Source organism: Tetrao urogallus (genome assembly GCF_951394365.1).
Source record: "Tetrao urogallus genome assembly, chromosome: 3".
Classification (NCBI taxonomy): domain Eukaryota; kingdom Metazoa; phylum Chordata; class Aves; order Galliformes; family Phasianidae; genus Tetrao; species Tetrao urogallus.
This window is the reverse complement of record NC_136815.1, coordinates 59,374,069-59,399,922: the sequence shown is the minus strand read 5'-3', so window position 1 is coordinate 59,399,922 and position 25,854 is coordinate 59,374,069. Positions and strand designations below refer to the sequence as shown.

Here is a 25,854-nt window from a genome sequence, read left to right as displayed (position 1 = left end):
TGAACAGTGAGAGTGGTTGAGGCACTGGAACAGATTGCTCAGAGAGGTGGTGGATGCCCCATCCTTGCAGACATTCAAGGTCAGGTAAGGTGGGGCTTTGAGCAACATGTAGCTGTAGGCATCCCTGTCCATCGCAGAGGAGTTGGACCAGACAGCCATTAGAGATCCCTTCCAACTTGAATGTTTCTATGATTCTAAGCATAAAGGAACTCAGTATTCTTGGTCATGCAGAGTTTTTGTACTGTCTTTTGCATCCTGTTTATAGGCAGTGTAGGCATAGGAAAATATGTAAATATATGGTAGCAGTATCGTATTGCTTCTTGCAAGCTGTTCTTTTACAGAAATAGTGTCTTGAGGCCCTGTACAATGTGTTGAGGTCTGTGGGACTTGTGCAAGAGGGGGTTGGTTGTCCTTTCATACACAGGAACAAAATGTAGAAGAAAATGTTCTCTTTCAATTGTTCATAAAGCAGAGACAGATGTTTCAAATACTATTTTCATGTTAAGTAGAACATGGGTTTCTACATTTAATTAGTGCATCAGTAGCTAATGCAGTTGCATTTCATGGAATCACGGAATATCTAGATTTGGAAAGGACCTATCATTGAGTCCAGCTCTTGGCTTCACACAAGACCACCCAAAACTCAGATCATATGTCTGAGAGCATTGAACAGACACTCCTTGAATTCCAGCAGCCTATTCTATGCCCACCACCCTCTGGTGCAGACCCTTTCCCTAACTCCCAGCTGCCTGGAGCTCAGCGCTGCCCCTCCACTCCCTGTGAGGAGCTGCAGCCGCCATCAGGCCTCCCCTCAGCTCCTCAGCTCCTCTGGGCTGAGCCAACACAGGGACCTCAGCCGCTCTTTGTACCTCCTACCCTCAAGATCCTTCACCCTCCTTTGGGTGTTCTCTAGTAGTATCCAAAATTCCATTTTTGTGAATCTTTTCTTGCTTTTAAAAACTTTCAGAGTTGAATTCCTACAATTAAAACCTGAGTAGGAAGATAAGGCCTTCTAATTCTTAAAAACAAAAACAAAACAAACAAACAAACAAACAAACAAATACAGGGGTGTGTGCGTGTATGTGGATATTTTGTAGATGAGTGCTCAAAATCTTAGAAAATAGTAAGACTTTTCCTCATGCCTAAACATGCATCAAATCAGGTGCATCAAAATCATGACAGACTTGATTCCTAGGACAGGTAAGCAGGTAGTCCTTCCTCATCCACCTCTTGAGTTCCCTGAGGTTTGTCTTCTGTGATGAGAAGCATTCCTGACAGTTCTGCTTGTAGGCCTTTAGGAGTGAATGTCCTGTGTTCCTGCAAGTATGGTTGTATTCTGTAGCAGATGTAGATGTTAGAGCAATGTCTGCTGCCTTCTGGCTGAATGAACCAGACCTGTCTGTCGTTGGGGAGTTACATAAAACCTAATGAGATACAGTGCCCAAAATCAATATTAGAAGTCATTTCCCACTCTCCTAGCTCCCAGATTAATATGAGTTAATAAAGGTTTGAGCTGTGAGGAGATTGCTGTGGCCAAAGTTTTTATGTATCCTGTCAACTGCAACTAAACGTACTTTGTGGCATGCTCCTGTTGTGTTTATATCTTCTTGCCTAGTATGCAGTGCTATTGCATTTTCTTAGCAAAGGCTTTCCATTTCTATTATTGTACTTATTTCAAAAATATGTTTTCTACCTATATGATATTAATGGAAGATGCGAAGGTAAAAACATGCGATACATAAGATGAGCTGTTAATCTAAGTCTGCTACAAGACTATAGCTGATCCTCAATTTACAGAATAAATACCTTAAGTATTTGCTCTAACAGGAAAACTGATAAGGTGAGGCAATAACAAACATTACTCACGTAGGCCTAAATCATTTTATGCACAGCGTGCAGTGTGAGGAGGTGTGTAAGGTACCTTCCATCATAATTGCCCAGTTTAACTTCTGTGTTTGTGGAAATGGCTGTGAAATAGCTACATTTCCGTTGGTTTTATATATAGTAGTCTATAAACATTTCCTGAAACCCAGTCTCTTAAGTATCACTTCATTCTGTCATGCAAGACTTAATTACACTGATAATAAATAGACACTATGATATTTTTAGTGAGGCGTGTTGCCATGATGCTTCCTGTGCATGAAGCATATAACAACTTAAATGCCATATCTGAAAGCCTTCCAAAAGCTAAGAAAACAGCTGCTTGGAAACTGCCACAATTGAACTCATTTCCTTAAATATCAAGTACAGCTTGGTCTGTTATGGCTATATGTTTGTTCCAGTAATGTTGTGGGGGAGAAGGCTGTTTTCCACAAGATGCTAAGGGTTGTAACTGACAGTTTCTTGAGATCACACAATCTTTAAGCTGATCATCTCAATCTCGCACAAGTATTTCATGTAAAAGTATGAGTTCTTATTCAACAGAATGTAAACATCATTGAAAGGTCTGTTTCCTTTCTAGCACCTGGCAGGTAAATTCTTAAGTAAACAGCATGTAACGTATTTCTCTTGTTCAGCGAGGCTTACAGGTAATCTCTGCAGTTGTTAACTCCTGCCCAGACACTACAAGTGTTAGTAACTGGGTGATACAGTATGTAGAGAATTAAATATATGGGAGGCCTTAAGTTTAAAGCAGAACTTAGATAACGCTCTTGGAGGTGCAGGGTATATATGCTTATATATAAGCATATATACATATATATATACTTATTTTTCTATGCAAAATTTACTGTATCAGTACAGGCTACATTTGCCATATCTAACGTTGTAGTGTTGATAGCACTTTAATAGGCATGAAGGTATTTATATCTTGATATAGAATCATAGAATCACCAAGGTTGGAAAAGACTTCCAAAACCATCTATTCCAACTGTCCACCTATCTCCAATATTTTCCATTAAGCCATGTCCCTCAGTACAACATCAAAATGCTTCTTGAACACCTTTGCGGTCAGTGATTCCACCACCTCCCTGGGCAGCCCATTCCAGCATCTGACCACTCTATCAGTGAAGAATTTTTTCCTGATGTCCAACCTGAATCTCGCCTGGTGCAATTTGAGGCCATTCCCTGTAGTGCTATTGATAGTTATTTGGGAGAGGAGGCCAACACCCACCTTGCCACAACCTCCTTTCAGGTTATTGTAGAGAGTGATGAAGTCTCACTTGAGCTTCCTCTTCTCCAGACTGAACAATCCCTTCCCTCAGCTGCTCCTCATCAGAGTTGTGCTCCAGACCCTTCACAGTTTCATTGCCCTTCTTGGGGCACACTCCAGGACCTCACATTTGTAGTGAGGGGCCCAAAACTGAACACAGTACTCAAAGTGCAGCCTCTTCAGAACTGATTCCAGAGAGGTGATCACTTCCCTGCTCCTGCTGGTTGCGCTATTTCTGATAAAGAGGATGCCATTGGCCTTCTTGGCTACCTGGGCACACTGCTGGCTCTTGTTCAGCTGAATGTCGACTAATGCCTCCAGGTCTGTTTTGTCCACATAGTCCTTCAGCCACTCTGCCCCAAACCTGTAGCTTTGCCTGGAGTTGTTGTGTGCATCAGATCTCTTGACTGATGTCTATTGGTCAATGAGTTTCCTTCCATTCTAACATTACAGTGATTACTCAAGTGGCTGTAATATAGCTAGTCCCAAAGAAATTATATTACCCATCTGGGTGTTATCTATTCCAGGAAAGATCTGCAAAGCTTTACCTGCACTTACAAACTACTTCAGTGTGTGTTACAGACTAGATGATGCTGGTGGTGAAACATGCTACTGCTTCTTGCTTCAGCTTACATAGTGGGAATGGAAGGGGCTCTCTCTGTCTGAAATCATGCAGTACTGGTGATTCCTTATCTTCATGAGAGTGCTGAAGAGGTGAACTTCACCCATGTTCTCAAATGAAAATGTTCTAAAAACGTTTAAAAATGATTAAAGCAACTGAAAGTGACATCTTAGTGATTTTTGTCATTTACATACCTCTATGGTAACATATGGGATTAAATGCCCTTGAAGATTTGTAACAGACCGTGGGATTCCTTTCATTCTGCAGTGTTAGTTTTGTATGCATTTTTTCAGGGTTACACAGAACGTGTTTAAACTTCTGCTATTATGAAATGCTGTGGGAGGCAGACTTGCAGACAGGATGTGCATCCAACTTGTATTCTATTTGTTATTCCACATACTTTTGAAAAGTCATTAACTCAGTGAGTGTTTGAGTCCTTTGTTTACATAATGTTAGGTTGCTGTTTGCTTAAATATCAGTTGAGGAAACAGAGTTGTGACTCTTTAGCAAATTGTTTTTTTTCTCAGCATTTGGGCTAATGCTCTTTGTACTCTTACTGTCTGTGGTCAGGTACTGGCCTGATGGGATTGGTAGATTACCCATGGGTATTGGACAATTTGCTGTATGATGAGCATTCACAAAGCAAGAATTCTGGAAAATGCATATTGCAGTTTTTTGTGTGCTTTTAAGATCCATTTGACATCAATCTGAATTTCCGATGAAGTAATGGTAATTGGAGGGGAGGAATTAATCCATTTTAGTAATATCACTCCAATTCTAGAATGAACCTGAAAGTGTTGAGATATGTTTGGTTTACTCTCTAATAGGATTTTGTTTTCATCTTAACCTGTATTTAAGGATTTTTAGGTTTTGAGGAGAGAGGTTGGTGAACTGAAGGACTCTTAGCAGGACAGATTTGTTGTGTGAACTGTAGAAAGTGACGTTCCTTTGGAGCTTGTGGTTTGGGTACAAGTAGGACAGAGGAAAACATACATAAGAAGGTACTGAGTAGATGATGCATTTCTATAATGATGCTTTATTCTAGGACAAAATATTCTTAATTCCCGTAGCAGTTCTTGAATAAAGTGGCACTATTTATTGGGAATGTTTTTAGTATTTTCTGGGGGTTTTTTTCTTCTTTTCTAGGGGGAGGGACAAGGTGGTGGTGGTGCAGTGTTTTCTGAAATACTGATGTTTTTTCCATTATAAGGTATTTGATATTGCTAGTATGAGTAAGTCAGCTCCTGGCATTTAAATCTAGCCCCAGTAAGATCTTCGCACCTGAAATTTTTTTCTAGAAACAATACTTAGTGATATCTTAGCTGAAGGCCTTGGACATTGACCAAATTGTGAAGCAGAACAGATCTTACACTGTTTCCTGCGTTTTCCTTGGGTGTGATATGAGCATTACAGGCACAGCTTTTATGCTCTTGCTCTACAATAGACTTGACTGGTAGGAGAACCTAGGCAGTTTAGGAGGAAAATACTCCCTCAATTCTTTCGGATCTGGGACAAGCTGAAATCATAGCAGATGAGCAAATTTAATTATGTTCTTTTTCCCCCCCCTTCTCTAACAAGTTAAATGATACATTGTGGTTCCATTCTGTATTTTATTAGTATACTAAAAAACTGTCTCTGAATTGTGCTCAAGACTTGCCAACGATATTAAAAAGACATCTTGTATAGAGTTCTAATAGCTGATTCTTACTTGTTCACAGATAACTACTCTTATTAACCACAAGGATAAACCAAAGCGTTCTGACAAGACTCTGCAGGCAATTCAGCGAGTGGGCCAAGCAGTTAACCTGGCAGTTGGAAGATTTGTTACAGTAGGTGAAGCTATCGCCAACGAAAATCATGAATTGAAAGAAGAAATGAGTATTGCTTGCATTGAAGCAAGGAGAGCAGGTACATAGTTACTCATGAAATTTGTAACCTGTTGTGCTTGTGCCCAATTTGGATCAGTATTTGTATTGTCTGAAGTAACATAAGAACTTTAGTGTGTTATTTAATTGTTTAATCCTCTTCTGCTGTTTAATTCGAGGCCTCGTCTGTTACCTTGGTCACTTGCTTAAATTGTTGTTGTTTTATCAGCAGATGATGGAATTGTGTGGTGGCTTTGATCTTTTGCCAGAAGGAATTACCTGACTGCTGTTGTTTTTTGTTTTTTTTTAATGATGTTTTTAGAAACAAAGAGCAGAATGTTGAGAGAACATGTTTAGAGTTTATTGCTCTCAAGCTAAAGCAGTGGGGTATTTAAAGTAATTTGAGGTCACTGCTTTCTAAATCTGAATGTCTGAATGAAGGTCAGTGTCAACCTGAATTTCATCAGCACTCAGTAAGATGACTCACATCATTCATCTGATGACTCCCCTCAGTAAAACGAAAATATCAAACCGTATTCCTCTTTTTGATGGATACCGTTTGTGTTGCAGACTTGCTGGGTGTATGGATTTAATTTGAAGTATGGACGAGGATCAAGTTGACTATTGTCATGGTCGTCCTCCTAGAAGCCACCCTGTATGGAAACAGTGGGTTATATTTTCTGATACTGTAAGACAATTCAGTGTTGTGCTAGAGACCACATTCCCAAATATGCCCATTGCATGATGTTTTACTAGACTTCCTAAATGATTGTTGAATGTTGTAGTTGGGTGGGGTTTTTTTTCTTTTTTTTTTTTTTTACTTTCATATACTTTTAGATAATGGGAAGTTCTGCTTGAAGCAGGCAGAAGTGCCTACTGGCATGACGGGTTGTCTCCCTGAAGCCACAGGAAGCATAAAGTCTATCTTGAGCTTCCAGATGTGCTGACAAATAAATGAGCCTTCCTTCAACACTAATGGCTTGTCAGCCAGCAGGAGCTGTACTCCAAGACCAGCTTATTGTAATTGGTTCTGTTAAGATAAACAGAGGACTTGTGGGTGCTTGTGAGATTTATTTTTATTTGTTTATTACTTTGTTCTATATCTTTTCAATAAGCCCAAAAGCCTGAGGATCTTGCCTTTTGGCTAGCATTCTTCTGGCTTAATCCTTGTGCTGGCCTGAAACTTTGGGGATGCCGTACCATTAATGTATTTGGCATATGCAGTTAATATTGATTTTGTTCTTAAAATAAAAGCTTACAGGTTGAGCATAGTAATATAAGAAATCCTCTGGAAATTCTTCAGCAATGAGTAGCAAAGAAAAACACTGGACTGCTTTTGTGATTTGAAAGACTATTCTAGATAAACTTCAGGCTGAAGTTTCATGGCCGCTCCAGTAAACTTGGCTGCAAACAGAAATGTCCTAATTTGAAAACATTCCACTTGTTATGTAAAGCATGTCTTTTCTCTTCAAAGATCCAAGTAAAATGCTAACAAGCCGAAAGTTTCCATTGATAATCTCAGCTGTTAAAAGACCAGTGCAATGTGAATCTCTGTTTCTTGACTTGCCAGCTATTTTGTGGCTAAGTTCTTTTTCCAGCCCCTTCCTATCAGTTTATCCAGAAGGAGCTCAGAATCTAAAAATACTCCGGCTGCACTGTTTTATCTCACGCAATGGTTATACTTCTTGTGTTGTTTTTTCTCCCCCTCAGTACAGATGAGTGGGAATATAGGTTATTTACTTTTCTGTCAAGTTTCAAATTGCCCTTGGCATGGGTCAGTTACTCTCAAGCCTATGTGTATTAGATCTAACTGAAGATTTACATGGAATATTCAATATATTATATATGTTTGCTGCTATTGTTCGATTTAGATTTTTTTATTTGTTTTTTTTCTTTTGCTAGTGTAACTCTGTGGACTGTTAAGTGTTGAACAAGGCTAGAGAGTCCTTTGTGCAGACACATTTTTATGGATAGTTGTCCTCTAAATACAGTCTCAAGGTGCAGTTGCCTGAGTGCCATTTTGAAGAACTTCTATTCTGAAGCAAGCCAGTAAAATTTCCTGGAGAGTTATATTCAATTAATAACTCGTATAAAAGAATCATCGTGGAAACTATTCATCAGTGAATATGACTAGTTTGAAAAGCCCGAACTGTCAGCTCTTTGTTCTTTTTCTATATCAGCCATCAGTACTGGAGATGTCAATGTTGCATACTGGATTTATACATTACAGTACATGTAGCAAGCAAGCATAAAGCTTTATGTGGGGTTCCCACAAAAACTTCAGCCAGCCATTGAACACTGCTCTTTTCACCAACTCTTCTCGTGGGATAAGAAGGATTTTATGAGAAGTTGTAGTTTGCCTAAGGTATTAAGTTCTGTGAGGAGAGAGTGAACTCTTCTTCCCTTCTCCCTTTTCTTTATCTCTGCAAGGGTAAAATAAAGGGAAAAGTAGGAGAAGCCTTCTTTAAAATAGCCTTTGTTTTTCTATGTTTCTAATTGTACATGCACAATAAGGAAGCAGAAGAATTAGAAATTGACCTGCCATGATCTTCCTGTCCCTAAAGAAAATGTTCTGTGTTGTAAAATTACATATATATTGATGAAGTGTTAAGGAGTGACTATAATAGAGTTAAGTCTGGGATTTCACATGTGAAGTTATGGCTTACCTCTGCACTTGTGAACATTTTACTATAATGAAAACAAAGTTTTTGTAATGAAAATTTGTGTGCAGCTAAAGCATGCATTTCTCATGTCTGTTTGGTTTTGAGGTGTTGAGGTGCCATATTCTGATGGCCTGGGTAGCAGAAAGCCCTTAGCTGGTTAGGACAGGATATTGTGGAGTTGTTTATACATCCTTTTAGCCAGTAAATTAGACAATGCCTCAAAAATTAAAGGGAAGTGTTGTTAGATGTATGTTGTGGTTTAACCCGACAGGTAGCTAAGCACCACACAGTTGTTGGAACAAGCAATTGTTCACCGCCCACCTACCACTGCCCAGCCAGTCCCCAAGCAGTGGCTCCTCCCCCAGCCAACTCTGCTGTTTTTCAAGGTGATTTTTGCACAGTGTCATATGGTATGGAATATACCTTTGCCTGTCCACTCCCACCTCTTTGTACCTCCTCAGCCCCCATCACTGGCAGGACTACAAGAAGCTGAGAAGCTGAAATGTCCTTAGTACTATTCAACAACAACTAAAACATCTGTGTGTTGTCAGTTTTGTTTTTCTCATAAAACAAAAACATAGCATCAGATCAGACACTATAAAGGGAGAGTCAGTTCTATCCTATCTGAGACCAGGATGGCATAGAAGATAGATCTCAACCCTAGAGGATTTAGAACTATTTCTATTGCTAAGAAAAGTAGAGAGTCTTTAAATCAATTGTATATCCTGCAAAGGCTTTGAAGGATGATGTGTTGTGTCTGACTCTTGTGAAGAGTATAATCAGTGATCTCAAGTGTTTCAGACTTGTTATGACTATTTCCTTGTAATAAATCTTGTAATTTGATTTACTTAAAAAGAATCATAAAATGCTGCAGAGGGTCGTGTAGCAGATTTTGCCTAACATTATTCTTGCACTGTGTCAGTGTTTACAGTAACAGTATAGTAGTGGAATATAACTCAAAGAATCATGTTTTCAGATGTCCATCTGTGGTATTTTTTCCCCAAAGCTAAGGAGAGACTCGTTAAATTAGAAGAAAAAACACATGTCAAGAATGAGTTAGTGTCATAACATTTTCAGTGCTCACTGCCAGTTGACTACATAACCCTCAAGGAAGACGTGGAGTAAAATGGAAGTGATAGCTCTCTCCTATTTTTGTCTTGCCTTTTAGTACAGACAAGGAATAAATTAAACATGTTGAAAAGCAACGTTTTGAGATGGATACAAAGAATCACAAAATAACATTTTGGAAACTGCATTTGTTTTCAAGAATGGAGACACTGCAATTTCTCTTGTATACTGTTAAGTGTTTGGCCACCCATGTATTTGAAAAAACGTTTTCTTATATCTCATCCGTCGTTTCTTGTCCTATCACCATGCACCTCTAGGAACAGTCTGTCACCATCTTTTCTATTCCTGCCCATTGGATAGTAGTATACATCCTTGAGCTCTTTGAGAGTGAACAAATTCACTTCATTCAGCCTCTCCTGTCACATGCTCCGCTATGTTAATGTTTTTCTTGGCTAAGAGGCCTAAACAGGGCATGATACCCATATACCGTCCCACAGGTACCAAGCAGAAGGGCTGAGTCAATTCTACAGCCTGCTGGTTACTCTCTTGTTGACAGCCTGGCAAGCAGTTAGGCTTCTTTGCCATCCCCAACCCATCATCTACCAGGACCCCCAGGTTCTTCCTTATAAGGTTCTTTCTAGGCCGCTGACCACAGTCTGTACTGTTGTATAATGTTGCACTGGCCCAAATACAGGACAAAGTTATATGCCCTTGCAGGCATGCAAATACATTTCATGAGTTTCCTGTCAGATTGCTTGTCCAGCCAGTCCTTCTTTCTCTCTCATCCCTGTCCTCCAGCATATCAGACACTCACATGATTCGGTATTGCTCACACACTTGCTGAACATAATTGTCCAGGGAACCTTTCTGATCCTTTATGTCAGTCCCTGAGGGATGCCACTGGTATCCAGCTGCCAGGGAAATCCTATGTCACTGATTACTACCACTGAGCTTCATGGTCAGGACTGTTTTCTATCCACCTAACTGTTCACTTATCTAGTCCATATCTCATGACTTAGTGATAAGAACACTATGAGAGGTCACATTAAGGACCTTGATAGAGCCAATATACACAACATCCATTACTTTCACATCTAGAGAGGGTGTCATCATTATAGTATTTGGGTTGGTAAGTGACTATGCACCCTTGCAGTCTCTGCTTGCTCTTTCCAATTGCTTTCTTATCCTTCATATGGTAAGGCCTTCCATTATGATTTTTAATATTATTCTTGAAATAAGGTCAACTGGTCTTATAGCTACCCAAATTTTTCTTGTTAACCCTTCATGGAAGAGGCTGTGACAATTGCTTCTTTCTGTCATCAGGGAAAAATTTTCCCTAATTTGCCAGTCTTTCAGTTACAGCACCTCTACATGACAAATGTATGCCTAGCTATGTTGCCGAGCATATTACACTAACAACATTTTTTCCTCATAGCTTACTCTTGGGTCACCATTACTACTCCAGTAGCTGCAGAACCATCGGCAGAGAAGAAATCCTTTATTCTGTTGTCAGAAGTCACTAGTTTTTAGAGCTGCCCAGAGCATTTGACAAGCAGTTTTTGCAGCTCTCTCTACATTCTCTGATTACTCTTTGTATGAGTTTCTGCTTCACCTATGATTCAGTAATTCATCTTCAAGAAGGTGAATCACTTAGAGTAAGAAATGAGATAATTATGTTGTGCATCTTTTTCCTTAGTTGTGAAAAGCACTTTACATCTGTGTTTTTTAGTTTCTGCTTTTACGTCCTGACCTGAAAGCTCCTTGCCATAGGCCAATACATATTCAGACAACTTGAGAGCTCAAGGGATTATAACTATCAGATGAGAGAAATTTATCCATAAATACTACAAAACATGGAATCATGTTTTGAAGGATTGTCATTTTTTTTCTCATTGTGTAGAGTTTTTATAAATTATTTTCAGGTTCATTATGTACTCTCAAATTCTTTGTGTGGGATCCCTGACTGTCAGATTTTTGAAGTGAATATCTGAAATGCTTAGGAGTACTATCTTAGTTGTGGTTTTGGAGATGAATCCCAGGGGACTCAATCAAATGTCCTGGGTTCTGTCTTCAAGGATGATTTGCAAGTTAGCTGTGGTTTGATCATCTTGTCTTGGATGCTAATAAAAAGTATGCCTTATTTTAGAGCTTGCTTGAGTACTGTTTCCTGGCAGTCCTTCTGCAGCTATGGAGTAATGAAAGGCTCTGTGCCTTTCCTCTATTGCACTATTACTTAAGGTGCACCAGAAGATTTAGCAGGATGGAGTCCTGTGATTTTCTCAGACAAGGAGATTCGTTGACTGCATTGATCTATGAACTTTTTAATTACAATAAAGATAAACGTTGTCAAATGGCCCTCCTTAACTTTTATTATATTAAAAGATAGTTGACTAAAAGATGCTCATGAAATGAAAATCAGTGCTTCATTGTCTTTTTTCTCTTCTGTCTCTGACAATGTACTGTTTGGCATTTCTTTAAACATAAAGCACAGTAGTCTTACTGTAATGTTTCAGTCCTGTAAATTATACAGGTGTTTTTTGTTGTTTTTTTTTTTTTTAATCTCTCTAAACTTCACAGAATCATGATTTGTGATAGAAAACTTTACAGAAATATGAAATTAACAAATTATGGAAATGCTAACTGAAATTTGGAAAGCAGAGAGGAATTTGTAGTTCTTTATTTGCTATATACCATTCCCTTATTCTGATGGCTCTGCAAGTGTTGATACTGATTTGACTTTTTCTATGAAAATTGGAGAAATATTTTCCACGAGTGTTTTCTCATTTGAAACTTTGTAACTCCACCCCTTCCACCTAAATATTTGTACACTGCTCTAAGAAAATCAGTGCTACATACAGATGGATGCATGGGGCAGTACTGAATCATACAGATTTCAATTTGGAGAGGGTGCCACCAACAGTCAACAACAGGAAGCAAAACAAAGTAAAAAGGAATCATGGATTGCTCTGGAATGCCTCATAAGTACTAATAATGACACAGAGTAGTATGAAATAGTATGAAATGATAATTATTTATTTTTTTCCCTATAGGTGAAACAATTGCACAGCTTACAGATGTAGCAAGCTTGGATCATCCCGAATCTGATAGCCACATAACGATCTTTACGGACAAAACAGGCGTGGTAAAAGCTGCAAGGCTATTACTTTCTTCGGTCACAAAAGTGCTGGTGTTAGCAGACAGAGTAGTTATTAAGCAAATAATAACTTCTAGAAACAAGGTATTTGTAGCTTCTTTTTTTGGTTTAACTGATATGTGCAGTTAATGCAAAAGAATGTTGCTAGATGAAGTGGTATTTTCATTGCATCTCTAGGGAAAGTGGAAAATAAAGAGGTAAAAATGTATATTTTACGTATGCCTAATACCAAATATCCAAAGTAGGATGGCTATGAGTAAAGAGGAATAACATTTTCTATGACTTTTTACATTTTACGTGACCTGTATTACTCTGTTGATTTAATATGCTGAAGAGAAAGCTGTGTTACTGCTTATTTATCTGTCAGTTAAAAAGCCAATAAAAGCTTCTCCTTGGCAAAGAAGATATTTCTACTGTCCGAAACAAGACAAGGATACCATTCAGAATTTATCTATGACAAAAAGCTGTGAGGAGAGCTGTTAAAAGCACATGCTTGTTCAGAGTCTTACAGACTAAAAGTTTTTTGTGCAGTTTAGCTTGTGTCTTGAAACTTAGCTTAAAACTATTTAGCTGATCTAGATAGTGCGTGAAGGCCATTAAACTTTGAATAAAATCTACTTCATGTACTGTACTGTCTTGACCATAGGATATTTCTGCCGCACTGCCCAATGTACTGAAATAAAAAAAGATCAAAAAATGCATTTGTAAAATGTAACCCTCAGAATGATGAGTTGTTTTTTTGATTTTATTTTTTTTTTTTTTTGCTCATTAATTTTCAACTCCTTATCCAGAGTAGTGCCTTTCTTTCTTCTTTTGACTTCTCATGCTTTCTATCGTTCTTCCCAGTATACTTTCAGACAGGCTTTGTTTTGTGTCTTATAGGTGCAAGACAGCCAAGCCCAAGATTTGGAAACTGCATTGCCTATAATAATTGCTTCAGTCTGGCTTGAGACTTACGAGTACTGATTTGCTATCTTAGTGCCTTTTCTTCTTCTAGTGGTCGGTCAAAGTGGTGTTAGTTTTATCAATATTAATTTCCTGTTGTTACTTGCAGCCTGGTCTTCTCTTGCAGCAGAGTGGTGCATTTGATTCTTTTTGCTGCCTTCCCTGAGCCCTTTGTCTGCAGCCATTCTGCCAACTAATGTCCAAATGTGATAGTGATATGAATACAATAAGCATAAGTGCAGAAACAGGTTTTGATTTTGAAAGTATTACAAAATAGAAAATCAAGTCATATTCCAAAGCAAGTGTGTCTTACTGTGATTGCTGTAGTCACCTAGTCTTTGTGGTTTACTTTGAGTTTTACTGCATTCTACTTTCTATACATACTAAAAGAGTTTGAGAATGTGTCTGTTTATGGAACCAGTAAGGTAATTCTCTAGGAAGTCAAACAAATGTTGGTTCATTTATAGGTTCATTCATATATAGGCACACTGTTTGAGAGGGTGCTCTGAAAATTGTGTCAGGTCATGGTTTGATGAATAGCAAGGCAGGTCTTCCTTTAAGAGATTATGATAGAGAGATCATAGAGTAATAGAATCACCAAGGTTGGAAAGACGTCCAATATCATCCAGTCCAACCATCCACCTACCGCCAATAACTCCACTAAAACATGTAGTAGTAGTAAATGTTTCTTGAACACCCCCAGGGCTGGTGTCTCCTCCATCCCCCTGTGCAGCCCATTCCATCGCCTGGCCACTCTTTTCCTAATACCTAGCCTGAACCTTCCCTGGCACATCTTGAAGCCATTCCCTCTAGTCTTATTGTTAGTTACATGGGAGAAGAGGCCAACTCCCACATCACCACAGCCTCCTTTCAGGTAGTTGTAGAGAGCTATAACATCTCCTCTGTGCCTCTTCTTCTGACTAAACAATCCCAGTTCCCTCAGCTGCTCCTCATCAGAGTTGTGCTCCAGATCCCTCAGATCCCTTACCAGCTTCTTTGCTCTTCTCTGAGCATACTCCAGGACCTCAATGTCTGTCTTGTTGCGAGGGGTCCAAAACTGAACACAGTCCAAAACAGGTGCAGCCTCTTCAGAGCTGAGTACAGGGGGGCGATCACTTCCCTGCTCCTGCTGGCTGCACTATTTTTAATACATGTGAGGATGCTGTTGGCCTTCTTGGCTACCTGGGCACATTGCTGGCTCGTGTTTACCTGATCACTAACAGCATCCCCAGGTCTGTTTCTTCCACACTTCTTCCAGATGCTCTGCCCTAAGACCGCAGCATTGCCTGGAGTTGTGGCCAAAGTGCAGGACCCAGCATTTGGTCTTGTTGAACTTCATCCCATTGGCATCAGCCCAGCAATTCAGTCTATGTGGTTCCCTCTGCAGAGCCTTCCTATCCCCAGGCAGATTGACACTTCCTGCCAACTTGGTGTCATCTGCAAACTTACAGGGTCTTAAGCAGTGTGTACGAATAATCAGAGATGGTGTAGTATAATTTGACATAGAGAATAGAGAGGCAGAAGAAGGTTATCATTTGTGTCAACTGGAGCAGATGCTGGCTTTTTGGTCAAAAACATCTCAGCTGCATTTTCATCTTGGAGTCTATTTGGCCATATTGGCTACCACCAATTACCTCATCTTTATTTTCCATGTGCCTCCCAGGGCTTTCAGGAGGATTTGCTCCCATGATCTTGCCAGGCACATTGATGAGACTGGCTGGCCTATAGTTCCCTGAATATTCTTTTTTTCTCTTGAAAATGAAGATTATATTTCCCCTTTTCCAGTCAGTGGGAACTTCATCAGACTGCCATAACCTTTTAAATGTGATGGCAACTTCATCTGCCACTTCCCTTAGAACTTGCAGATGGATCTCATCAGGTCCCATGGACTTGTGGACCTTAAGGTTTATGAACAGTTTCTTTTTAGTTGTCATAATCATCTTCCTCATGTGAATCAAGAGGAGTTGAGTGAAAAAATGCTGAAAGACAGAAAAATGATTCATAAACTGCTGATTGAGATTTTCTAGGATGGTGATCTACTGCAAAATTGCAATATCTGCTTGATAATCCTGATGATTCTGTTCCTGCCTGTGCATCCTCTGCACCATCTCTGTTTTTAGATGGTGTGTATTTCTTAAATCTGTGCTCACATCTTTCCAGTCTTTCACAATTTATTTCATTCTCTATCAGAATTAGTCACCTCATCAGTAAGTTTACATCTTGCTCCACTTGCTGTCACCAATCAAATCAGAAGCACCAGAACAATGAGTAATGAAGTGACAGCGGGGGTGTTGCTATCCTATGCAGAACAGATAAAAATATGGAAGTGCCCTGAAGTGATGTCAGCCTAAGACTGCAGTCTGAAGAGTGACATTCATAGAGCAGCAGTAGATGTGAAATACTAAATTCTAATTTAATTATTAACATTTTCGTATGACAGAATGGATAGGGTTGGAAGGGACTTTAAAGACCATCTAGTTCCACACACTTGTCATATCTTCCACTAGACCAGGTTGCCCAAAGCTCCATTCAACCTGGCTATGAACAATTCCAGAGGTGGGGCATCCACAATTTCTCTGGGCAACCTGTCTCAGTGCCTCTCCACTCTCATAGTGAAGAATTGCTTCCTTATATCTAATCAAATCTTTAAGTCGTTACCTATCAATATATGCCCTTGGAAAAAGTTCCCCTCCAGCTTGCCTGTAGTCCCTTTTTAAGCAGTAGAAGGTCGCAATGAGATCTCTGTGGAGCCTTCTCTTCTCCAGGCTAAACAAGCCCAGCTCCCTCTACTTTTCTTCACAGGAGGTGCTCCAACTTTCTGATCATCTTGGTGGTCCTCCACTGGATTCACTCCAACAGCTCCCTGTTCTTATGCTGTGGGTCCAGAGCTGAAAACAGTACTCCATGTTAGGCCTCATCGGAGTGGAGCAGAGAGGGACAATCACCCCCTTTGACCTGCTGGCCACATTTCTTTAGAAGCCGCCCAGGATGCACTCTGCTGTCTGGGCTGTAAGTGCACACTGCCAGTTCATGATTTGCTTGTCATCAGCAAAGACCCCCGGTCTTTTCCAGAGCTGTTCTCAATCTCTGCACAGCTTGTATTTGTGTTTGAGATTGCCCTGACCCAGCTGCAGCACCTTGCACTTGGCCTCGTTCAGCTTGATGATATTCAGATGGGCCACTTCTCAAGCCTTGTCAAGGTCTTCCAGTGTATTGACTATACCACAGAGCTTCTGTGTTGTCCACGGATTTGCTCAGTGTCATTGTCCATGTTGTTGACAAAGACATTAAATAATGGTGTTCCAATGCCAACTCCCAAGGAGCACCACTCCTCGCATTTCATTTAGTATCTGTGTGTTTCATGGTGAAGAAATCTTAAAATAATAATGAAAAAAAAATTGGAGACATAATGGATATTTTGAATTTTAAGATCTTCTTGAATAAGCTTTAGATAATTTAGGGCTATCTACACTATTTCTGTGTGTAGTTCCTTAGAATGTGACTTCTGCCTGGAATGTCTACAATTGTTAGCAGTAATGGGAATGTGTGCTTTCACTGAAATTTTTATTTGACAAGATTTGTCATGACAGAAACATTTGCTCTAGGGTAACTGAAACAGAAGTTTCTTGCATCCAAGGCCATACTCATGGAATACTGTAATTGCTTAAACCAAGAAGGATTAGATATATTTACTCCTATATGAGAGTTGCTCGGAAAGCAATGCCTCCTATTTTATTACATTGGCCTACAATGTCAGAGGTGCATGTTGGTGGTATGGCAGTAGAGGTTGAACATTCCCACCAACATTGCTACATTTTGCAAAGAGGCACTCTGACAGAATGGTGTCTGACATGGAGGCATGTATGAAGCAAAGGTGTGTCACTGAATTTCTCCACGCAGAAAAAATGGCTCCCATTGACATTCATTGGCACTTGCTGAACATTTATGGAGACCAAACAGTGGATGGGAGCACAGTGAGGCAGGGAGTGGTGCATTTCAGCAACAGCATTTCAGTGGGTCACCTTTGCTGGTGCAGTGTTTTACGTGCATAGAGAGCACGCAGGTTCTTGTTCATTGCTATTGCAAATGCATATCCAGTAGTGGTGACTAGGTTGAAAAATTGTTTTGTACCTGAGAGTTTGTTCTATCAAATAGTGTTATTGTGCCCTTTGTATCTGTTGTCATTTTCATGGAAATAAATAGGAAGCATTACTTTTGGATTGACCTACATATTTTTATTCATTTTTGGAGAAGAATGTTGGAACCTAACTTGTTTATTTTTTCCTTTCCCCCATTCACTTTTCTGCTTTTACTCTTATACAGCCATTTTCATATCTTCGTTGTGTGGCTTCCTTTTAAATTCTTTGCATCCTTGCTCACAGAGATTCAACATCTGAATAATGGAAGTTCTTGTTTCTGCAGTGTTTGTGGAACTGGCTGCATAATGTAGCATTCTCAGATAATGCAGTCTAGTATTGCATGGAACACTTGCTGTAGATTGTGGGTTGTAGGGAAAGGGAAATTTGTCAGAAAGAAGGCTGCTTTTTACTTGAGTGGAAAATTCTTTTGCCGTAGAAATGAAAAACTGAGTTGAAGTTTCTCCCTTTTAAGTACAGTTCATTAAACTTCCATGGGCTCTTATCTTCAGACTGAGACACAACAAAGAACTACTTTAACTGTCTTTCCTTCTGAAGTCAGTTGGATTTGAAAGATCACTGTGGGATTCTATACTATACATCTAACCTGCATTACTCCAATGTTAATGTCTGTTGTAAACCATACTGTAGTGCCTTCAGCAAGATAGCTTCAATAATTTATAGCCTATGTGATAGTTTTTGCTGAACTTTTACAAAAATACTGATTTCACATGTTCCTACATACCTTCAGTAAGAGCTTATTACAACTTTAGTACTTTGCTTTATATAGAAATAATAAAAAAATTGCCACTATTTTAAATTCAGCTGTAATGGGAAGCATAAAGCTATATTAATTCATTTCTATATTTTTTAAATTTTCTTTTGTGAATGCATTTTTTGTGCACGTTGCCAATCATAAGACACTTGTTGGACTGTGCAAGCATGGCTTTAGACTTTGAAAACAATGCATCTGAAATTGCACTTTAAAGTTGAGAATTATAATATAGAGTATTATCAGCATATAATTTTAAAGTACTTATGTTTATAAAAGTAATAGGCAGGAATATTTTTCTAAATATGGAAACTGAATCCTGTTGCTCTTGATATTGGGAAGAGTGAAAAAAAGTGTGTTTGAGTGTTCAAATGTGTGTAACGCATTTTGATTGAAGCATTAATAATTTAATTTTATATAATTAATAATTATTTAATTAATTAATAATTTAAAGTTCGATTTCCAGCTTTTGGTTTATTAGTACTTAAATTGTAATGAAATCCATTCATTTCATATGACATTGTTTAGAAGTGTTCACAAATAATAATATTCCTAAATTAGTAATAATGGTTTCTGTTTGGTATCTTGATGATCTGCAGTTTTTTCCCTTATCTTTCAGGTTCTTGCAACTATGGAACAGCTAGAAAAAGTCAGTAGTTTCCAGGAGTTTGTGCAAATATTCAGCCAGTTTGGAAATGAAATGGTCGAATTTGCCCATTTAACTGGAGACAGGCAAAATGTAAGTGTTAATAAAAGGCTACGAGACATGCTTTAAGTGTCAATTTTCACCTGATTTATTGAAGATTCTTATTCTTCTGTGATCATTAACTATTATAAAGCAAAAAATAGTGGTGTTCTGTCTCTGAAACACACATTTCTTTTTTTTGTTCCACACAAAGTGCATCCTTCTGTTTTAAAACTCAGTTGGATTATTTTCCCTTGTACATCTTGCAGAGTCCTTTGTGTGTATTATCTGAGTCATGCTTTAACTTCATTTGTTTGGCTTTAGCTTTTCTGGCTTTTTGCTCTGGTAGGGAATTTGTCTGTTACTTCTTGACAGAAACATTTGATGTTTGCACATAGTGAAACACTTTGAAAACAGAGTAGTGGCTTCAGAAAACTCAAAACTTGGAATCTCTACATCCCAATAAAGCATCTGCTTAAATTTTTTCATTATTCTGAAACATTTTCATTAGATTTTGTTCAAAACTTTTTTCCTCATTACAAAGAGACTGTTCTCATCTTTGTTGTTCACTTCATAGGGAAAAGGACCTCTCTGTTGAATTATACTTTCCCTGTAAATAAAAGATCTGCTGAGGCTTAAGACCTTTGCTCTGAGCTCTGGTTGCTTCCCCTAGGCAATCAAATCCCCCATTCAGAATTGGACCAGAGTCTGATTGCATCCTTAATATTCAGCAAAATTCAGAATTCAGTTTGTGTAAAAAGATTGCCCAGCATCATGCGTATAGAATTGGCTTTTTGTGACTTGACACAGCATCCCTGAGATAAATAGGACATTGGGGTATTTTACTAAAAACATATAACACTTCTTTTCACTGTCTGTGTGTCCTGAGTCTGTGAAGAACTTGCTCAGTGTCAAATAATCAAGACTGGAAAAGCTATGTACTACTAAAGGATATCCTGCTTGGAAATGAACCACTTTTTTTTTTTTTCTTCTCAAATATGCATAGCAGTTGTTTCTCCAAAAGAGAAAACTGTATTGCTAGTAAGCGATGCTCTATTCAACTATTTTTGGTTTTCAGTATTATTTGGGCTTTCACTCTCCCTTTTCCTTGTCTACTTGATTCTTTTGGAAAGAGTACTTCTTTAATATTCTTAAAAATTCTGTCAGGGTTATGGTTAGTGTTCTACACTGTGTGTAGGCTGCTGTGTGATTTTATTGGGAGGAAACCTCCCTCAAGGTATTTTTCTTTAGTATAAGCATGTTGGAAACTTTTGAGTGTGATTGGATTTATCCAAATGCAGTGCATAAATTTCTGAAATGAGCTGCTGTTTAAAACTTGGCCACCTCAGGCTTCAAGATTTTCTGTCATTAGCAGACTTTTTGAAAAATGTCAAAATGATTTATCTGGTTATTTGTGTGTATGTTTATCTGTTTTTTAACGTGGTATTAATTCCATCCTGTAAACTGTTCCTTTTTCAGCTAATAATAATTGTTTTCATTCTACCTTCCATATTTTGAGATGAGTAATAAATCTGGATATACAGTACATGTCACTGTTTTGATCGAAATGGACATATAAACAGCAAATTAGTGCACTGTTGTCTAGGAGTTAAATTTTCTAAACTTGTATAATTAGGAGCTTATACTTCCTAATAGCAATAAGATGGAAAGAAGTTACTAGATCTGAGAAAAAGCTGTGTCCATTTATAGTAAGAAATACGAGACATGGGTAACTGGCAGAGGAGAACTAGACCTGGTTTCAGTGGAAGTACCATTTGGTTACTCGTTTCATAACACTCTTAAAGCATTCTGCTATCTTTACTAGTGTTGGAAAGATCCTGAGCTAAGTCCTTCCTCGTGTTACACACTGAAGGTCTAAAATCTTGTCCTCTCTACCTCCCTCCCACTCCAGTCTCACTTTGGACTCCAAGTTCTTCTCTTTTGCTGACTTTCTCTGGAGGTAAAATTTGGTTTTGCACTATATCCCTCAGCGTGTAGAGTTCCTGGAAAATTCCTGTATTCAATGCTTTCTACAGAGGAATGGCTTTTTAAGCGTATGAACATCTTCTTTATTGTTGGTATATGGTAAATATAACAATATATAAAACATTAATTTTCTATTTCCTTCCCTGCAGTGCAATGAAAGGTCGGTGTTCTCTTTCTCTGCCTTCCGCTCCCCACCATTTCAGACGCTATTTTTAATCATAGGTTTTGTTTTTTGGTTGTGCTTTTTGCTTCCTTTCCTGCTCTATAAATAATGCTATATGATAAAGATACAGAAATTAGTGACCCAATTAGCACGTGCTGTATCTCTGACATCTTCCTTCTTTGAAATCTGAATTGAGTAGTGCCAAGAATAAATACATAAATTAAAGAATTTCTGAAAAGCAAGTTCTAGATCATGAGCCAGGCTTAAAATAGCATCTGTCAGACATCATAAAGAAGCTTTCTTACAACCCATCCATCTGCAAGACAGTCTTTTTTTTTCCAGTCTCATAAGCAGTAAACGTTTCAGTTACTATGCAGTATTCAAATCATTTTTCTTTTGCTGTTTAGGATTTGAAGGACGAGAAGAAAAAGGCAAGAATGGCAGCATCTAGGGCTGTTCTTGAGAAGTGCACAATGATGCTATTAACTGCTTCAAAGGTCAGTGATAATTCACACTTCTACACAACGTAGATAAATCAGGGTATGGCAACTGGCAGGATAGCTGTCTGTTCTTTCTCAACCTCACTTTAAACTTCATACTCAAAGGTAGAAGGTTATAAAATGAGTAGAGGAACATCTTTACATTCTGAATAATTTTATGAGTTCTACTTAACAGCATTTTAACAGAAAGAATGTTTTGTATTCTAACACATTCTTCAGACTTGCTTCAGCAGGAAGCATTCATTTCACTCCTGCATTTATCTCCTTCTTACTACTTAATTTGCTTTCTTTTGAAGACTTGTCTTAGGCATCCAGACTGTGAATCTGCTCGTATAAACAAAGATGGTGTTTTTCATCGAATGAGACTGGCTTTGGAACAGGTAATAGAAATTGTAACTGACTCTAGACCAAATGGAGAAAATGAAGTGGCTCCTATCAGTATATATACTGGAATCAGAGAATTCAAGGTGAGAATGGAAAGAGTATTGTTTTCTACAGCTTAACAAATTACCCCCAACTAGAATCCAATCTTTAAAAAAAAATTATTATTATTTTTAATTCTAAATGGTAGAGTAGCATCTTTTCAGCAATGTAACTTGAATAAATGTCTCAGAATGTAAGAGAATCCAGCAGAAGGTGGTGATAATTTCATTGCTATTGCCAAGATATGCCTTCTGATATTTCACAATCCCTCCTGCTTTTTTTTGTGAGGGAGTAATGCCTTTAATGTTGAATAAACTTAAGCACCAGGATATCAAACTTCTTTAAAATTGATGATGAAGAATTCTTACTTCATAAGACTAGCATTTTTAAAACACATACAAACACTCATGCAGAAATTTAAAAGAGCAAACTGGCATTCAAAGAAAATATTATGAATTAAAATTGTATCTTGTTGCTCAATGCATTAACAGCCATGTCTTATTTCTTGGAATCTGAGTAACACTTGATTTCTCTCCCTCCATTCTCAATATATCAAATGTAAATATTTAAAAAGAAGGAATTGATGTATTTCTTTTTCAGAATAAGGTGGAGGGTCTTCGTGAGAATCTTTATTTTCTCTCAAAAGAGAATCTTTCAACAATGCTGGAGGTTATCCTGGAACATACGGAGGACTTCACAGATTCTGCCTATACCAGTCATGAGCACAGAGAACACATTTTGGAGCTGTCTAAGCAGGCTAAAATGGAGCTAGAGCAGCTGGTTTCAGTGTGGATGCAAGCTGTAAGAGCTTTTTAGCAAAGTAAATCTTTTCACCTCTACTTTGGAAAGAAGTTTTTAAGGCCAAATATCCTTTGGTCTAGGAAGAGAGAATTGTGTGTATTCCTCAGAGTAAGTTAGCTGATGAAGGAAGCCAGAGTTTGTAACTGTGCTTTTTTAGCTTCAGTACTCTTTTCAACTTGCCCCAGCGATATCGCTTCAGTCATTCATTGACACCTCAGTTATGTTATTGAAGGTGGACTGGTTTTCATGAAGCTGTAAGTAGAAATGAGATTAATAGAAGTGTCAAAACAGTCTTGAATGGCAAGGCCTTTTGATGTGTTCCTTCAGAGACTTCAGTTGTCTTGATCCCATGGCAGTAATCACAGCTTGTATTTCTTGTTTTCTACAGAATACTGAAAACATTTAAACTATTGAAAAGTGAAATATTATAAAACTTGACTATTTCTTTGCCTTCTAGAGAGGAGGGAAGACAAGTGAGAAGAGACTTACTGGGAATTTTTGTCCATCTTTTTCTAAAAGTTTCAGTGATGGCAATTTTCCTTTTTTGTGAAGAAGCACATTAAATCTGTCTCTGTCGTTTGTCTTACCTTGTTCCTTGAAGATAATATAAAACACATGCTAAAGGGGGAGGAAAGGGGCAGCAAAGGAAAATGCAGTTTCTGTTCCTGCTACTGACTTGCTTTCAGTCTTGTTCCTGAGGAAAAACATAGCATGAAATCTCAACAGTCTAAAATAATGACAGATGTGTATAAGCTACATTAAAACTGAATCTATTTTCTGAGAAAGATTTTTCTTCCTTTTCTCCTCTTTGAATTAGATGCATCCATCAGTTATTCTTAATCTAGTGGAACAGTTTGAAGAGAATACAAATCTGACTGATATACAGAGGCATCTAGAATGTTTATTGCATAGATACAGTAACTATAAGAAGCTAAAACTCTGCTTAGGTTGAGTAGTTCTAAGCTGTGTTACTGGAGAAACTCATCACCTCTAGAGATTTTACATGCTGCATTTCAGATGATGGAAATGAGAGCCTAGTACAAAAATATGCATGTATATGAGCTGTGAAAATGCTTGAGTGTGCACACATGGGCTTGTGTATTATATATTTACACTAATAAATAATGCAGCTTAGCTATGACTGAAGGGGGCAGTTGAAACATTACTTGCTCGCTGAAGTGGCTCTGCTGTTTAGAGCTTCATCAGAGGGTGAATATTTTCTGAGGAGCTTAATGTAATTCAAGTGGGATTGTTGATAATCAAAATACCTTGGAATGCATGAATTGAGAGATATGTAGAGCTCTTAGGTTGCATGATTATCTCCCTTTTCACCCATTATACTTCCTTTCAGCAGCCAGAGTAACTGAATCTTCATTGAAGAGTGTATTTTAAAACAGAAGTGTCCTGAAACATAAATCAACTTTAAATCATAGGCTAGCTAGCATCATTGACCTGCTAGTTTGTATTCCTCTGTGTCAGTGCAAAGTAGCTGGAACACACCAGAAAATCTAATGCTATTGATTGAGTTATAAATATTTCTGAAATCCGTGCTGCAAATATTCAAGCTCATAAAATTCAAAGGCAGTATAGAGTAGTGTCCTGTTTTATGTTTTCCTGTGGGCTTATTTGGACTAGAAAATTGTTTTTCAGTTGTGTTTACTGAAAAGGAAAATAATTACACACAAAAGGAGTTATAGTGTGCATATTAAATAAATTGGTAAAAGAATAAGAAAGGACAGGGCAGTGAGTATTGAATGTTAAAATGTTAGAAGTGATGTTATGGCAGTCTGTACTTAAAGAATACCTGAGGAAATGCTAATATTGGTTTGGTGTTTTTTTTGCTTTAAAAAAAATGAGAGCATGCTTGTCTTTATCTGCAGACACTTTGTGTTTATGCTACTATGTAGTTTATACTTGAGTTGCTCATATCTTTGCAGCTGTGGGCTTCTTAATGGTCCCACCTAGGATAATTATTTTCACTAGGTTTTGGAGATGGGTTCATACCTACTTCTATGGAACAGTTTTTCCTATTCTATGCCTTTGACATTTGGGTTATTCCACAGATAGTGTTCAGTTTGTTTTGTTGGTTGTTTTTTTCTTTCCCAAATTTGGAGCTCCATCTAGAAGCTAATTCAACAAAGTGAAGATAATGTATTTGTTTAAATTAGACAAAGATCTGAAGTCTTACAGGGAAGATATCTCTTTGTAATTCAATGTAAAATATCCAATATAACTTTTTAGGTACCACTTTATTTGAAAAGGGTGTTGTTGACATTAAATAGGAAAAAAAAAAAAACCACCTTTAAACTGTTACTCTACTTTCAGATGTTTAGACAGAAAGTATAAGTTCTTAATCATAAAGAAACCTTTCTGAAGGTGCCATTATGACTCAGAAATAAATCCCTGTTGATCCCAAACAGTCAATTAGCTGTCATTGGTATCAGTTTTAGATTCCATCAAGGAATTCTTCGAGCAAAATCTACACAGGATATACAAATGGAAATATTACTCTTTGAAATACAATGCTGTCTTCTAAAGCAATTAAGTAATGTGTCATGGTGGGATCTGCTGTTTTTTTGTGTAATGTTTTGTCTGGTTGTTTTCTTTGACTTCTAGCAAAACCAGAAGACAAAGGATCTCATGGAAGACTTGGAAGTCTCCATTTTAAAAACATGCCAGTGTATGAATGAGCTTAAAAGAGAGGTAAGTGCGGTTCAAACAAGCACAAACTGAAGGAATACTTGCATTTTGTACTTTTCATATATGAAATTGTAAAATAGGATCCTAGACCTAAAGAGGTTAGAGCAGCTGAATCACAGTTTCATCAGAGAGCTGGTAAGCAATCATATCCTTTCTTCTTTCTTGTAACTAATTAGAAATCTATTGGATACCCAGGCTGTTTGCCAATGCTACAGCAATC

At 38.0% G+C, this 25,854-nt stretch overlaps 1 protein-coding gene across 1 annotated transcript in view; it reads left to right on the top strand.

Moving 5' to 3' along the window:
- Positions 1-25,854, top strand: part of CTNNAL1 (catenin alpha like 1) — a gene marked incomplete at both ends in the record, with an annotated part of 57,205 nt that overhangs the window by 11,373 nt on the left and 19,978 nt on the right. The window contains 7 exons of the mRNA XM_079533176.1: positions 5,492-5,681; positions 12,420-12,607; positions 18,996-19,115; positions 21,618-21,707; positions 22,007-22,177; positions 22,734-22,934; positions 25,551-25,637. Of these exons, the coding sequence (XP_079389302.1) occupies positions 5,492-5,681; positions 12,420-12,607; positions 18,996-19,115; positions 21,618-21,707; positions 22,007-22,177; positions 22,734-22,934; positions 25,551-25,637 (1,047 nt within the window). The remainder of the gene's footprint in view (positions 1-5,491; positions 5,682-12,419; positions 12,608-18,995; positions 19,116-21,617; positions 21,708-22,006; positions 22,178-22,733; positions 22,935-25,550; positions 25,638-25,854) is intronic.